Source organism: Carcharodon carcharias, chromosome 13 (genome assembly GCF_017639515.1).
Source record: "Carcharodon carcharias isolate sCarCar2 chromosome 13, sCarCar2.pri, whole genome shotgun sequence".
Taxonomy (NCBI): Eukaryota; Metazoa; Chordata; class Chondrichthyes; order Lamniformes; family Lamnidae; genus Carcharodon; species Carcharodon carcharias.
Window position 1 is genome coordinate 38431558 of NC_054479.1, and position 17049 is coordinate 38448606.

Here is a 17049-nt window from a genome sequence, read left to right on the forward strand (position 1 = left end):
AAGTTTACAAGGAAATCCATCAACAAAGTTTTTATACACTGCTTCTAATATGTACATTCTGTTTAGAGCAATAACTACAACTTCCATTTATATACTGCCTTATACGCAGTAAAACCTCAAAAAGGGACATTTTAAAGAGTGTCGTAATGTAGGATGGAGAAGTTTAGGGAGGAAATTTCAGAACTTGGGACCTAGATAGCTGAAACCACAGCCACCAATGGTGGAGCAAAGAGAGTTTGGGTTGCACAAGGGCCTAGAGTTGAAGGAACACAGAATTCTTGGTGGGCTGTGGGGCTGGAGAAGGTTACGGAGATGAGGAGCGAGACCATGAAGGAATTTGGCATGAGAACGTTGAAATTATGGTGTCGGTAAATTGGGAGCCAGTGAAGTTCAAAGAGCACAGGTGTAATGGGTGAACAAGGTTAGGTTTAGATTAGGATACAAACAGTGGAGCTATGGATGAGCAGAACTGTATGGAGGAGAAATGGAGCCAGCCACAAGACCATTGAAATAGTCGATCCTGAAAGTAACAAAAGCATGGACGAGGGTTTTGGCAGCAGATAAGCTGAGGCAGGGGTAGAAATGGGTGATGGGTGGAAGTAGTTAATGTTTGGCAGTACAGAACTTGTGTATTACTGAAAAAAGAGACATGCCGTCAAGGCTTTTCATCTTACATCCATCAAGACAGATTCTCAAGAATACCAATTGCAAAAGGAACATCAATTTAAACTGCTTGAGAAGAGAATGCTAATTGGTTGGCAAGTGGACTCTGGTAGAGGCATTGCCATGAAGAATGCACCAGGGAATAGTTAACTGTTTAATTTCAAACTGGAAAGGTCGACTCTGATCAAGGCATTGCCTTGGGGAATGAACCAGGGAATGGCTGTCCCCCAAGCTCTTTTTCTAATTGGAAAAGGCACAATGCATGGACATGCTCCTTCTGTCTGCAAAGAACAGGGCTGTATGTGTGAATATATGTGGTATCTAGCACATGTCAATGAGTCATACTGCGAGCCCAATTGATAATCTTAAATTGATTGTCAGTATAATTCTTAGCACAATCAGGATTGTTTAGCAAGTGCTGTTTAATTGCAGAATCACAAGCTTGGGCTGCTTGGGTATGGTCATTACTTGCCTATTGCAAACAGCTGAAGGGACATGCTGTTTGATACGATCCAGCAGGTCAGATGTCTGTGGCAAGAGGAAGATGTTGCAGATGAACGGCTCATAAGGGGAAACAAAGCCAGGGGAAAGGTAGGGAGAAAAAGAATGGCCTGCAATTGGGCCTATTATTAGGTAGAAGACAACTGAATACATGGTGCAAGACAAAAGGAAACAATATTTATGAAATTAGAACAGAAGATTATTTGAGATCCAGAAATTGTGAATGGTTACAGTAAAATAGGAGCACTGGTGAAAATGAGAGTAATGTTAAAGTCTGAAGTTGTTCAAGTCAATGTTAAAGTGGGACTGGCAGAGTGTAGGAAGCCTAGGACAGAGAGGTCCAAATAGGTTTGCTCCATAGTCTGAATAAATCAACGAAATATATACATTTCATTTTAGTATAGTTTATGGAACAACTATGACTTGACTTTTGGCAACCACTGTTTATCACTCTTGCCTGCCGATGTACCCTTCTGTCACCTAACATATGAGAAAAAACATATACTTGCATTACAGGAATAAAGAGACAACACAAAATAAAATCTGAATGTTTGTTTCAATTTGAGTGTGTCCATAAAATCTCATTATGCAATATTAATACATATATTAACTGCAAGGAAATTTCAGTACTTGGAGCATATATCCTTGGAGCAATTCTGAAATATTAATAATTCATGTTTTTGTCTATTTACTGAAACCATGACACAATCCCATACAGAGGATGTAGAGTTTCCCAGTAGTCAACTGTGATATAACCCTTGATAAGTTTTCAGTCTCTTCACACATTAATTTTTCTTTTATGAATACCCTAGAAGATCAAGGCCATGAGTTAATTTATAGTTGGTATCCACAATGTTCACTACTTCAAGCACAAAAAACTGCATTTAAACCCCTTGTAATTTTTAAATAGTCTGCATTATAGGCATTGAACTATAAATTTTTAGTGGCAGTTCTCCCAAAGTCTGTAGTGGGATTGTAATGGACAAGGAATTGGGTACCTTAAGAGATGTACATTGTGGATTTACATCATTGGTTAAGAAAATCAAAGCATTTCTACCTAAATTAATTCTTGTGCAACTTGGACTGTATTCTGTATCGTAGCATGTATTTACAAAAGCAATTTAAAAATTTTTAAATCTCAGTATGGAAAAAAAAGTACAACCTACCTTGGTAAGTGCCTTAGATGTAGTGTCAGATTCCCAAAAGGAACATTGTGAGTTTTAGTACTGGTGGTGGTTGTTATGCTTACACGTTAACTTTGGGGAAGATACTCCACTGCTCAGCATAACTCTACATTCACGATGTACAGCGATAGCTGAATATCTAATTTGGTGAATGAGAGAAGGGGTAATGTTGCAGGACTAGTTCTATGCTGGAGTCTTGTATCTTCTGCTAATTAATGACTGAGAAGCAGTGGTAGTTGTGAAGAAGAATTGCATGCCTGTTTCTTTTGTTCACTGGGTTGAATCTTCAGCTGCAGATGGCAGCAGTAGAAATCTGCGAGGGAGAAGCAACAAGGCAAAAAATAAATCTTTGCAGTTTCTGTGAACCACAGTGTACCTTTCCAAGCCATGACAGATGTTCAAAATTATTTCAACAAAATTGAAAAGGGCGCATTAATTAAAATCTCTTATTTTTCTTTCATCACTCCAAAAAAGCAAGTATATTTTCAGAAATGTTCTCTGATGTCATTCTCTTTGCTTACTACTCATATCTGCCTGTTCCAAAATGCTATTTTAGGCATACTCGTAATAGATTATTCAGGTTAGTTATCTATTTTCAAAATTGTAAATGCTGTAGCTGTACACAAGAAATGCATGTCGTCAAAAAATGTGTTGTTACATCGATTTTCATTATTCCTTACACAGATTCCTGACAGACTATGATGAGCAGTTTCCGGTGGCTGATGATATCAGCCTTCTACAACAGGCATTTCCTGCACTGTATCCTTTCATCTGTGGTTTGGAAGTTTGTGACAACTAAAATTGGAATTTCAGGCCTAGGCTAAGGCTGGAAGGAATAAAAAAAATTCTATATTTTTGGTACTAAATAATGTGGCAAGATAAGTTTGTAGTGCACTCATTGGCTGTCTGAATCCCTACCCACCTCCGCTCCACTCTGCTTGACAGATTGATGGCAGCTTCAGCCACTGGACTGCAGGCTGTGTTCTCAGCTCAGGTGCAGGCATTCTCCTAACCCACACTGCAAGGCTGAGCTGTTAGCTTGAACCATGATGGATACTGGTCCAAACCTTAATAAAGACATTGTAAATGGCTGTGAGCGCCTCCACCAGTGACTGCTCTATAGCCACCTTTTGCAAGGGTATTCTACAACTTGCCCAGTTGGCTAATCGTTCTGTTGCTCCTAAAATGCGCATTAATTTGCAGTGTGCACTTGATGGGTGTTCTGGAGTATTTGGTGGTACTTTCATGCTTTTCCATTGCTTGAGTGGGCCGAAAAGCTTGAGGCCCGTTTACAAGCATGTCAATGGAACTGCAGCTGATGACCTTAGCTGTGGAAGAATGCTCACTTTTGACTAGCTTTTCCAAGTGCATGGCTGCTTCCCTCACCCCCTTATTCCCAGCATATGCTTATGTGCTTCCTTCAGTTGGTGCTGCCTAGCACCCAGCCCCTTGCCTGACCCGCACTGGAGCCCTTGTCCCAGCATCGTACTGAAAAGCAGCCGGGAAAAAGCAACTTGTCTGTGTTCCACCCCGCCCCACACACACACACACACACACACACACACACACACACACACAAAAGCATGGCACATCTTCCTTGATGTCCTACGGGCGATGCTCGTGAGTGCTGCACAAAGTTGTTTGCACTCCTCTTCGAGTTCCCTTCGAAGCTCAAGTCACCAGGTGTATGCCCCTTATGTACAGTTGTGAAACACATCAGCATGTAATCAAACCAATGTGCCCCAGGTGATCCAGTGGGGGAGGATGATTCTGGCAAGCAGGGTTTATAATGAAATTGAAATTAGGTTCCTGACATGTGGCAGTGGGAAATGTGGCCTGCCATTGATGGGTGGAGTGCACAGTTGCAACTTGGTTCCACGAAGGCATGAAACCGATTTTTGGCCTTCACGCAATATTATCCTGCCCCTGCCACCAACAGGACCGGGCAATTCCACCTGTACTTTTCCATTCTTAATACCATGATAGAAGTTTCTTGGCAGCCCGTGATTAAACATAGTTGGAAAATATTGCAGGTTTCTTGTGCAGTTTGATGGTGAATGGTCATTATCCCTGATTTGTAAAGTATATTAGCACTTTAAGAAAAAGATATTGAATATATATTACAGATATTGGAAAAGTATGCCTAAAACAATAGTACAAACATGTTCAAAACAAGCCCTTTAATAATATGATGCACATAAGTCCTTGACTTATAACCAGCATTTTTAGGTTCCATACATAAATTTAATGTTTTTAAAAGAAAGAAACATAATGAAAGACTCAGAGCAATGACGTGTACATTGGAGCTACATTGAACAGCTGGATAATATTCATCTTCCGTAAAACTCAACCTACTTCTGCATCTGTCTTTTGAAGAAATCTGTTGCCTTTTTTTCCTATTTCCTAAATTTCCATATCAGTAGTGCAGTCACCAGAGCCTCACCGTGCATTTGCCTACCCATAGTCTGATCATGACTGACTGAAAAATCTTTTATTTTCACAGTAAAAGCAAGGATATGCTTTTAGGAGGAAAAATTATGTCAATTTCTGTGACTTTCTTGAGCATTATATGAAATGGAAATGGGGAGGAAAGTGATTTGCTGTTCTAGTGAAATTGTGGCACTCATATTCCTTAAAGAATAATTTATTATTGAACTGTGTTATGAGTACGGAATAGAAATTACTTGGAACACTCTTACAAGCCACTCATTGAAGTGGCATTGGAGGATGTTTTAACACTGGAACATATTAATCCTGCTGTTATGATCCGTAGTTGAGGTTACCCCTGGACAAGCTTGATCTCAGAGTGGAATCCAGCTTGATCGGTCCTAACTTTTATTTGTTTAGATACTTGGGAGAATGGCTACTGAACCGGAGTCAGTTAATGAACTTTTAACAAAAGAATAAAACATTTATTAAACAAGAAAAGATTAAATATATTACAATACTCCTTCACCCACAACTATACCTTTACAGATATATACAGATTTGTAAAGATAACACAAGTTACAAAAGCTACCTTACACTCTAATGTCCACAGTAATTACACAGTCCATGTACCAACAGGCACCCTGTGGTCAGACACACCACACTCTGAAACCAGGTGACAGATGCCACCTCAACCAGATGCTATGGATCTCTCCTCAACTCCCCCCAGACTTGTCACACCATGAGCCAATCGGTCTCACTGCACTCAGTCTTTCACATGAGGGTTTCCAATCTCCATTCTCCAAGACCTCGCCTTGGAATCTTCTCTTAAACCGACGCTTTCTTTCAGGCACCTTCTGCAAGATTTCACCTCCAGGGTTTCAAACGCTCCTGATGTTCCTCTCCCCTGGGTCACCACATGCATTCAAGCTGTCTTCCATGCATTCACTCTCACCGACTCAGCGTTAACAGTACACCACTGTGTCACATGCCCATAGCAAAGAATTACAAACCTTCAGCCATCTCTTTGGACATTCTTGCCTCTTGCAAGCTATTCTCACTTTAAATATGTTTTCTGAAGCTTTTGACCCTTTAAATCTGAAGCATGGAGCCTTTCTCTCCACCCCTCACTCTTAACTTCACTTAACAGGACCTTTTGCAGGTTCCTGTCCTTCCTTTGACTAAAAGGTCGGCTTGCGACTTTCTGCTGTTCCATTCCCCTGGCTTCCTGGGGTTTTTCTTTTAGCTTGGGATTTACTATCTGTCCCCTTTGCTCCAGTCTCTCCTGGCAGCTACTTTCAACCAACTTTTGCTTGCGATTCACTGTCTGCCCCTTCTAGGTTGCTTCTGCTTGACAGCTGTCTTCAAATCAACTGAACTCAAAGCTACTGTTTCTTTAGTTTTTCTGTGTGTCTCTATGGGAGGGACCTGCCTCTCTGGGCCCCTGTTGCTGGGTAACAGCCCAATTCTTCTGCTCTTGTTTGTTTACCTTAGCTGCAACAGTTGTAAAAACCTCATTAGAAATGCAAGCAAGGTGCTGTAAACTGGAGGAACAGCACCTCACCTTCCAATTAGGCACTTTACAGCCTTCCAGAATTGACATTGAGTTCAACAACTTCAGATCATGAACTGTCTCCTCTATCCTTACCCTCTTTTTATCCCCTTCTTTCAATATTCATTCTCATTTCTTAATTTTTAATTTTAATTTTTTATCCACTTATTTTTATTTATTTTCATTTTTATTCATTGAAAATAGGATAAAAGTTGGGGATAAAACAATCTTTATCTCCCACCACCGTCCCCTCATCCCACCCCACAAAGACCATCTGTCACTTGCTCATGTTGTTCTTTCCAGAGTGCTTAGCCTTGTCCTGCCATTATCACATTCTGCTTTCTGATCTTAATGCCACCATCAGCACCTCCTTTAGCCAGTATCAGTATCATTAAAACCTGTTTGTCCTTTTGTCCATGACATCTCTGGCAATCTCTCCTTTGCCTCCACCTATCACTGGCATTCTATCCAGCTCCACCCCCCTTAAACAGTATAAGTTTCATTACATTTTTACTTCTCTTTAGCCCTGAAGAAGCAAGGACTTGAAACGTTAGCTTTTTTTTCTCTCTCCACAGATGCTGTTAGACCTGCTGAGTTTTTCCAGCATTTTCTGTTTTTGACCCACAAATACCAATATAACTTACTTAATCTATCTTTTTCCTAACACTGTAAAACAACTGAAATTAATTTATAGATTTGCAATGGACTTATAATGTACGTCTAGCAATAAATTGAGGGAAAAAGTTTGTGTAGTTTTAAAAGTCAATATTGTAGAGAGCAGATTAATTATTTTTGTATAAGTTCTAAATATATGACAGTCTTTTTTTAATGTCTACTTGTTTCAATCATTGAGTGTAAGGTGTGCATCAATGTACTCTTTATCTTAACTTAAACCATAGTGATGAAACTAGAACCTCTTACATCATCAAAGCTGTTGACAGTGCCTGGGAAGCTACTGGCAGGAATAAAGCTACTTTTGCCACAGGAAATGCTGGCATTTCACAAGCTTTTGATACCAGTCAAGTTTCAGCTGTAAATGGTGAAACAGAGCAAGAACTTAAACAACCAGAATATGAAAATGATGATTATGTAAGTACCAAATAGGATAAGTTTAGTATCTTCTCCTATGGGTTTGCAGGTTTATCGAATGAGAAACTGAACTTCACAGATTAGGCAGGTAACTGGTTTAACCTGGTCCTAGCTGCCAATAAAGGTGTAATTGACATTAGTAGCCTTGGGTTAAGGAGCAAATAACTAGAAAGTGTTCCTGTTCCTGATTACTATCAAGTGACCATTGCCAAAAGTGTACATGTGAATGTTTGGTGAAGTCAAGATTGGAATCTTATTACCACTGTGATTGAATAGACTGCACTCACTGTCAAGGCTCACGTAATCTGGAATTATTCAATGGATGGTGGGCCAAATGGCCGAATCCTATACTGTAACCATTCATTGATTCTGTGCCTGACGGAACCCGTCTGATACCTGAAACTTGTTTCCAAAGGAACTGTATCGCACCGAGTTAATCAAATTTTTCAGCAGATGTTTAGATGTTACTTGTTCAAAGTAACAACATTTAAGCTACAGAGAATCATAATTATCATATTATGTTGGCATGTTATTATTGTGTGTTTCTGATAGATCACAAAGTTACATCATATGAACATACGAATTAGGAGCAGAAGTAGGCCATTCAGTAAGATCTTGGTCGATTTGATTGTGGCCTCAACTCCACATTCCCAATCCTCCAGTAACCTTTGACTCCCTTGTTTGTCAATAATCTATCGGTGCCTTAAAAATATTCAATGACCCTGCCTCCACCGCTCTCTGGGGAAGAGAGTTCAAAACACTCATGACCCTCTGAGAGAGAAAAAATTCTCCTCAGCCTTAAATGGGATATCCCTTATTTTTAAACTTCCCCCTCTAGTTCTAGTCTCTCCCACAAGGGGAAACTTTCTTTCAGGGTCCACCCTGCTAAGTCCCTCAGGGTCTTGTATGTTTCGATAAGATCACCTCTCATTCTTCTGAATTCCAATAGATACAGGCCCAGCCTGTCCAAACTTCCACATAAGATAACCCCTGATCCCAGACTTTAGCCGAGTGAACCTTCTCTGAATTGCTTCTAATGTATTTATATCCTTTCTGAAATATGGAGACCAAAACTGGACGCACAACTCAGATTCAGTCTCACCAATACCCTGTACAACTGTAGCAAAACTTCTCTACTTTTATATTCTATTCCCCTTGCAATAAACGACAACATTCCATTTGCTGCACCTGCATGCTAGCTTTTTGTCATTCATGTACTAGGACACCCAGATCCCTCTGTACATCAGAGTTCTGCAATCTGTCTCCATTTAAATAATACACTTTTTTTATTTTTCCTGCCAAAGTGGACAGGTTCACATTTTCCCACATTTTATTCCATCTGCCAAATTTTTGCCTCCTCACTTAACCTATCCATATCACTTTGCAGGCTCCTGGGGAAAGATGTTCAAAATAGACAAATGCTCTTCTGAAATTAAATAAATTGAGAAAAGGGCTGAGAACAAAACTAAAGAAGAATTCTCAAGTTCAGATTCAAATTTTTGTTTGACAGCTTATGTGCTTTAATTGGCAGGTTATTCTCTTTCTCTGTTCATGATTTCTTCGTGACAATACTACAGTGCTTCCATCAACAGAAGAGTACAGTTAACACCATGACAAATTTACACATCTACTTTCTATTATAAATCTGGGTGTAGGAACTTATAATTAGAAAAATTGATGTCAAGTGCATGCAGACTTAAAATGTTTAACATGTTAAATTATTTTTGTTAATTTAAAAAATAATATATTTGAGTATTTTAGTATGCTTTAAATTAAATTTAGTCTAGATTAATAAATGTGTCAGAGTAGATTGGAGCTATCTACTGAAATTGTGTAAGCATTTATTCCTATCTTTGTAAATAGTGTGCAGGTGCAACGGCTGCCAAAATAACAGGAGTCGAGTTGGAATCTTTAATTTCTCAGGTGAAGGACATTCTGCCACATCTTGGGGAAGGCTTCATTCTTGAATGCCTGGAAGAATATAATTATGATGCAGAAAAAGTAATTAACAATATCCTTGAAGATAAAATATTGCCTTCCCTTTGCAAACTAGACAGAACTCTTCAGAGGTAAGAAATCAAAATACCACAGTGAGTTTCCATTTAAATGCAAAGTCTTATGCATACTTCAAGCTACATGACTTTGAATATTTTGTTATATTATGGATAAAAAGAGATTTAGTTTCACTTTGTGGTGAACATGTTTTCAGCATGGGTCATAGTTCAAGTTTTCCTGCAATTCTTCTTTCACTAAAATTATTAGGCTGGAACTATGCTTGACTAATTGGCTATGATTGATTTCCCAACAAGAACCAGATTTTTTGGTAATTATGTTCACACCAGTCCCTGAGTGCATTCAACAAAGTGTTCAATTGCTTTTGTTGTAGTTCAGATTCTCTAACTGTGTCTGGTATCTGGATTCGGTTTAAGGAACCTGGATATGTCAACTCCAAAAAAGTTTATGTTGTTTTCACTATTTTACATAACTGGACACCGCTAATACAGTTCATCTGAGTGTGAACCACTGCTGTATGTGGCAAGCTCAATTGTGTCTGAATAACATCCTATCCATAGGGATAAAAACAAAAAACTGCAGATGCTGGAAATCCAAAACAAAAACAGAATTACCTGGAAAAACTCAGCAGGTCTGGCAGCATCGGCGGAGAAGAAAAGAGTTGACGTTTCGAGTCCTCATGACCCTTCGACAGAACTTGCGTTCGAGTCCAAGAAAGAGTTGAAATATAAGCTGGTTTAAGGTGTGTGTGTGGGGGGCGGAGAGATAGAGAGACAAAGAGGTGGAGGGGGGGGGTGGGGGTGTGTGGTTGTAGGGACAAACAAGCAGTGATAGAAGCAGATCATCAAAAGATGTCAATGACAATAGTACAATAGAACACATAGGTGTTAAAATTAAAGTTGGTGATATTATCTAAATGAATGTGCTAATTAAGAATGGATGGTAGGGCACTCAAGGTATAGCTCTAGTGTTTTTTTTTATATATATATAATGGAAATAGGTGGGAAAAGGAAAATCTTTATAATTTATTGGAAAAAAAAGGGGAAGGGGGAAACAGAAAGGGGGTGGGGATGGGGGAGGGAGCTTACGACCTAAAGTTGTTGAATTCAATATTCAGTCCAGAAGGCTGTAAAGTCCCTAGTCGGAAGATGAGGTGTTGTTCCTCCAGTTTGCGTTGGGCTTCACTGGAACAATGCAGCAAGCCAAGGACAGACATGTGGGCAAGAGAGCAGGGTGGAGTGTTGAAATGGCAAGCGACAGGGAGGTTTGGGTCATTCTTGCGGACAGACCGCAGGTATTCTGCAAAGCGGTCGCCCAGTTTACGTTTGGTCTCTCCAATGTAGAGGAGACCACATTGGGAGCAACGGATGCAGTAGACTAAGTTGGGGGAAATGCAAGTGAAATGCTGCTTCACTTGAAAGGAGTGTTTGGGTCCTTGGACGGTGAGGAGAGAGGAAGTGAAGGGGCAGGTATTGCATTTTTTGCGTGGGCATGGGGTGGTGCCATAGGAGGGGGTTGAGGAGTAGGGGGTGATGGAGGAGTGGACCAGGGTGTCCCGGAGGAAGCGATCCCTACGGAATGCCGATAAGGGGGGGTGAAGGGAAGATGTGTTTGGTGGTGGCATCATGCTGGAGTTGGCGGAAATGGCGGAGGATGATCCTTTGAATGCGGAGGCTGGTGGGGTGATAAGTGAGGACAAGGGGGACCCTATCATGTTTCTGGGAGGGAGGAGAAGGCGTGAGGGCGGATGCGCGGGAGATGGGCCGGACACGGTTGAAGGCCCTGTCAACGACCGTGGGTGGAAAACCTCGGTTAAGGAAGAAGGAGGACATGTCAGAGGAACTGTTTTTGAATGTAGCATCATCGGAACAGATGCGACGGAGGCGAAGGAATTGAGAGAATGGGATGGAGTCCTTACAGGAAGCAGGGTGTGAGGAGCTGTAGTCGAGATAGCTGTGGGAGTCGGTGGGTTTGTAATGGATATTGGTGGACAGTCTATCACCAGAGATTGAGACAGAGAAGTCAAGGAAGGGAAGGGAAGTGTCAGAGATGGACCACGTGAAAATGATGGAGGGGTGGAGATTGGAAGCAAAATTAATAAATTTTTCCAAGTCCTGACGAGAGCATGAAGCAGCACCGAAGTAATCATCGATGTACCGGAGAAAGAGTTGTGGAAGGGGGCCAGAGTAGGACTGCAACAAGGAATGTTCCACATACCCCATAAAGAGACAGGCATAGCTGGGGCCCATGCGGGTACCCATAGCCACACCTTTTATTTGGAGGAAGTGAGAGGAGTTGAAGGAGAAATTGTTCAGTGTGAGAACAAGTTCAGCCAGACGGAGGAGAGAAGTGGTGGATGGGGATTGTTCGGGCCTCTGTTCGAGGAAAAAGCTAAGGGCCTTCAGACCATCCTGGTGGGGGATGGAGGTGTAGAGGGATTGGACGTCCATGGTGAAGAGTAAGCGGTTGGGGCCAGGGAACTGGAAATTGTTGATGTGACGTAAGGTGTCAGAGGAATCACGGATGTAGGTGGGAAGTGACTGGACAAGGGGAGAGAGAAGGGAGTCAAGATAACGAGAAATGAGTTCTGTGGGGCAGGAGCAAGCTGAGACGATCGGTCTACCGGGGCTTGTTTGTCCCTACAACCACACACCCCCACCCCCCCCTCCACCTCTTTGTCTCTCTATCTCTCCGCCCCCCACACACACACCTTAAACCAGCTTATATTTCAACTCTTTCTTGGACTCGAACGCAAGTTCTGTCGAAGGGTCATGAGGACTCGAAACGTCAACTCTTTTCTTCTCCGCCGATGCTGCCAGACCTGCTGAGTTTTTCCAGGTAATTCTGTTTTTGTTTTGGATTTCCAGCATCTGCAGTTTTTTTGTTTTTATCTCTGTGTTTAATTGACTGCCACTGCTCTTCAAGAAATGCCTACCTCCTTGAAGAAGTTCTGTTCCTCTCTGCGACAAGATTTCCGTATCTCTCTGTTGTCTTGCTCACCTTCTTTGCTTTCCATTTCCCTCCTAGTGTTTGACAAGGTATTTACTAAAACCCGCTTTCACAGCCATATCTCCTTTCTCAGTGACTGTCTCCGTCTCCGACTTACCCCACGTGGATTTCAACTGAAATTCCACCCCTCATGTTTCGAACCCACCCAGGATTACAGGTATCTCCGGGACATAAAATGTTTCTCGGACTGCTGTTCCCGTCACATTCTGAAATCCACACTCAGTGCCATGCGCCGCCATATGAACACACTCGACCTCTCCCTCCAGCAGCACCGCCGTACCCTTTTTCAAAGCTGCGCATGCCCCCAGTTTCATTTTATCCTTCGGCTCATCCGACGCCTCAACAAGAAACTTTTTCTCTTGCTCTCAAGTGCTAAGGAACGCAAGCTACAACAACTCATCGACACCAACACCCATCTAGGACCCCCCACCCCTGCCTGTTCCTCCGTCCCCACCCTTTCTTCCAATCCCAACCCCAGCCGTGTATTCACTATACCCCCTGACCTTCCCCTCTCCGATGCTGAACGCTCAGTGCTCAGCAAAGGACTTAGTTTCATACCCTTACGCCCTCACCTCAATGAATTTCGGGCTCGGCATGATACTGAACTCTTCTTCCGCCGTCTTCGTCTCCGGGCTCACTTCTTTGGGCAGGAGTCCTCTCCCAGTTCAACGGATCCTTTTACCCATCTCCAATATTCTCCCTCCACCTGGACCCCTCCCTCTGGATTCTTACCTTCTCTCGATCTTTTCATTGAGAACTGTCGGCGCGACATTAGTCGTCTCAATTTCTCTGCTCCTCTCACCCATTCTAACCTGTCTCTCTCTGAACTTACTGCACTCCATTCTCTCAGGTCCAACCCTGACATTGTCATCAAACCCGCTGACAAGGGTGGTGCTGTTGTTGTCTGGCGCATTGACCTCTACCTCGCGGAGGCTGAGCGTCAACTCGCAGACACTTCCTCCTACCTCTCCCTGGACCATGACCCCACCACTGAACATCAAGCCATTGTTTCCAGGACTGTCACTGACCTCATCTCCTCTGGGGATCTCCCTCCCACAGCTTCCAACCTGATAGTCGCCCAAGCTCGGACGGCCCGCTTCTATCTCCTACCCAAAATCCACAAACAGAACTGCCCCGGTAGACCGATCGTCTCAGCTTGCTCCTGCCCCACAGAACTCATTTCTCGTTATCTTGACTCCCTTCTCTCTCCCCTTGTCCAGTCCCTTCCCACCTACATCCGTGATTCCTCTGACACCTTACGTCACATCAACAATTTCCAGTTCCCTGGCCCCAACCGCTTACTCTTCACCATGGACGTCCAATCCCTCTACACCTCCATCCCCCACCAGGATGGTCTGAGGGCCCTTAGCTTTTTCCTCGAACAGAGGCCCGAACAATCCCCATCCACCACTACTCTCCTCCGTCTGGCTGAACTTGTTCTCACACTGAACAATTTCTCCTTCAACTCCTCTCACTTCCTCCAAATAAAAGGTGTGGCTATGGGTACCCGCATGGGCCCCAGCTATGCCTGTCTCTTTATGGGGTATGTGGAACATTCCTTGTTGCAGTCCTACTCTGGCCCCCTTCCACAACTCTTTCTCCGGTACATCGATGATTACTTCGGTGCCGCTTCATGCTCTCGTCAGGACTTGGAAAAATTTATTAATTTTGCTTCCAATCTCCACCCCTCCATCATTTTCACGTGGTCCATCTCTGACACTTCCCTTCCCTTCCTTGACTTCTCTGTCTCAATCTCTGGTGATAGACTGTCCACCAATATCCATTACAAACCCACCGACTCCCACAGCTATCTCGACTACAGCTCCTCACACCCTGCTTCCTGTAAGGACTCCATCCCATTCTCTCAATTCCTTCGCCTCCGTCGCATGTTCCGATGATGCTACATTCAAAAACAGTTCCTCTGACATGTCCTCCTTCTTCCTTAACCGAGGTTTTCCACCCACGGTCGTTGACAGGGCCTTCAACCGTGTCCGGCCCATCTCCCGCGCATCCGCCCTCACGCCTTCTCCTCCCTCCCAGAAACATGATAGGGTCCCCCTTGTCCTCACTTATCACCCCACCAGCCTCCGCATTCAAAGGATCATCCTCCGCCATTTCCGCCAACTCCAGCATGATGCCACCACCAAACACATCTTCCCTTCACCCCCCCTTATCGGCATTCCGTAGGGATCGCTCCCTCCGGGACACCCTGGTCCACTCCTCCATCACCCCCTACTCCTCAACCCCCTCCTATGGCACCACCCCATGCCCACGCAAAAAATGCAATACCTGCCCCTTCACTTCCTCTCTCCTCACCGTCCAAGGACCCAAACACTCCTTTCAAGTGAAGCAGCATTTCACTTGCATTTCCCCCAACTTAGTCTACTGCATCCGTTGCTCCCAATGTGGTCTCCTCTACATTGGAGAGACCAAACGTAAACTGGGCGACCGCTTTGCAGAACACCTGCGGTCTGTCCGCAAGAATGACCCAAACCTCCCTGTCGCTTGCCATTTCAACACTCCACCCTGCTCTCTTGCCCACATGTCTGTCCTTGGCTTGCTGCATTGTTCCAGTGAAGCCCAACGCAAACTGGAGGAACAACACCTCATCTTCCGACTAGGGACTTTACAGCCTTCTGGACTGAATATTGAATTCAACAACTTTAGGTCGTAAGCTCCCTCCCCCATCCCCACCCCCTTTCTGTTTCCCCCTTCCCCTTTTTTTTCCAATAAATTATAAAGATTTTCCTTTTCCCACCTATTTCCATTATATATAAAAAAAACCCACTAGAGCTATACCTTGAGTGCCCTACCATCCATTCTTAATTAGCACATTCATTTAGATAATATCACCAACTTTAATTTTAACACCTATGTGTTCTATTGTACTATTGTCGTTGACATCTTTTGATGATCTGCTTCTATCACTGCTTGTTTGTCCCTACAACCACACACCCCCACCCCCCCCTCCACCTCTTTGTCTCTCTATCTCTCCGCCCCCCACACACACACCTTAAACCAGCTTATATTTCAACTCTTTCTTGGACTCGAACGCAAGTTCTGTCGAAGGGTCATGAGGACTCGAAACGTCAACTCTTTTCTTCTCCGCCGATGCTGCCAGACCTGCTGAGTTTTTCCAGGTAATTCTGTTTTTGTTATCCTATCCATAGGGTTGTTTTATCATTATTTTAAAAGTCTTGCATATAATGTGCAATTTCTTAATTGTTGCATTTACTTCCCATTACTTCAGTTGTCATACTTTGTTGATTTGGATCAATGTAAAATAGCAGCAATTCACAGTTGAAGAGGCAGGAAATGTATAAATCATAAGCAAGGACTTGATATATTTGCTGAAGGAAGTACATACAATTTTCCATATTGTATTAGTGCTGTTTTTCCTTTCCCATTCTTCAGCATTCAGTATCTTTTTAATATTTGAAGAAAAGCTCCAGCATAAATTTTCATAAACATTAATTAGGTAAAGTTTATGTTGAATTTTTTTTTGAATGGGCAGTGTTTGCATCTGTGTGAGAAATAGTTGATGTTTGCTTTCTGTGAGAAATAGTTATGACCCAGTTCAAACATGCTCAAAGTACTGATTTGTGGAAGCATTTATATTTCAATTCCAAACAATCTAAACTGGAAAAGTTCTAGTAGATCTGTATAATAGTATTTAAGCCTGTGAAAATTATTTTAATACAAACTGGACAATGAGTTTGAGTAGGTTTTAATTAACCATAAGAATGAAGTTAACAGCTTTTACTTATATGTTATTAATGTGTCCAAACTGACACAGAGACAAACTGACAGTTCTGTTTGCATTTCAATTCAGAAATGGTAAGGGATAAAAGTTAAATGCAGACAGATAACTGAATACATATATTGATAAAGGCCTTCCATTTACTGGTTTCATGAAATTTTGTCCATTCCAAGATTATGTAATAAAAATAGAATTCGACTTCAGCTACCATAAAACGATGTGATATCTCTCTGGTGATACATAGTGTGTAAGTGGCATGTCACAGCTATTTTTTAAAAAAAAACAACAAATCTTATGTCTCACCATAAGCAGCACTACAAGAAATATGATGCCCTTTAGTAATAAATGATTTCATGAAATTTTGCCAGGGTCACTTTGTGGTAACAATTAAACTTGGACATCAGCTTCAGCATGTCCACCGAAAAGAATACAGGTCCTGGTGTAGGCTTTTTGTATTTCCTTTTTTCACACCTTCTGCCTCCCAGAGCTTTAAACTGATTCAAGACCTACAGAACGACTCAAGTCAACCTCCATCAGGGCTGTTTCTAAAAGATCCATGAATGCACCAACTCAAGATACTTTTGAAATGAAGGGTTATATGCTTTGAATAAAAGTGTCTACCAAGCTAATTTCTATTTTTTTAATTAATGTGGAGGAGCTCCATAAACATGATTATGATGACACTTACCATCTTATAGCTTATGCTTTAAAAATTTAAAAATTATGGATAGATTTCAAGGGGACACGTGTATGTATAAGAACAAACAGACCACAGAATTTAAGCTATTGGGTTTCTCACTATAAAACAATATAGTTTAGACATTTGAATGTCCTTTGATTCCAACACGATT

At 42.2% G+C, this 17049-nt stretch overlaps 1 protein-coding gene across 4 annotated transcripts in view; it reads left to right on the top strand.

The window, feature by feature from the left end:
* ascc2 (activating signal cointegrator 1 complex subunit 2) overlaps positions 1 to 17049 on the top strand; it is a 73512-nt gene that overhangs the window by 34560 nt on the left and 21903 nt on the right. For all 4 annotated transcript variants that reach the window (XM_041201944.1, XM_041201945.1, XM_041201943.1 and 1 more), the window contains 3 exons: positions 3033 to 3107; positions 7227 to 7416; positions 9280 to 9485. In XM_041201944.1, coding sequence (XP_041057878.1) covers positions 3033 to 3107; positions 7227 to 7416; positions 9280 to 9485 — 471 coding nt within the window. The remainder of the gene's footprint in view (positions 1 to 3032; positions 3108 to 7226; positions 7417 to 9279; positions 9486 to 17049) is intronic.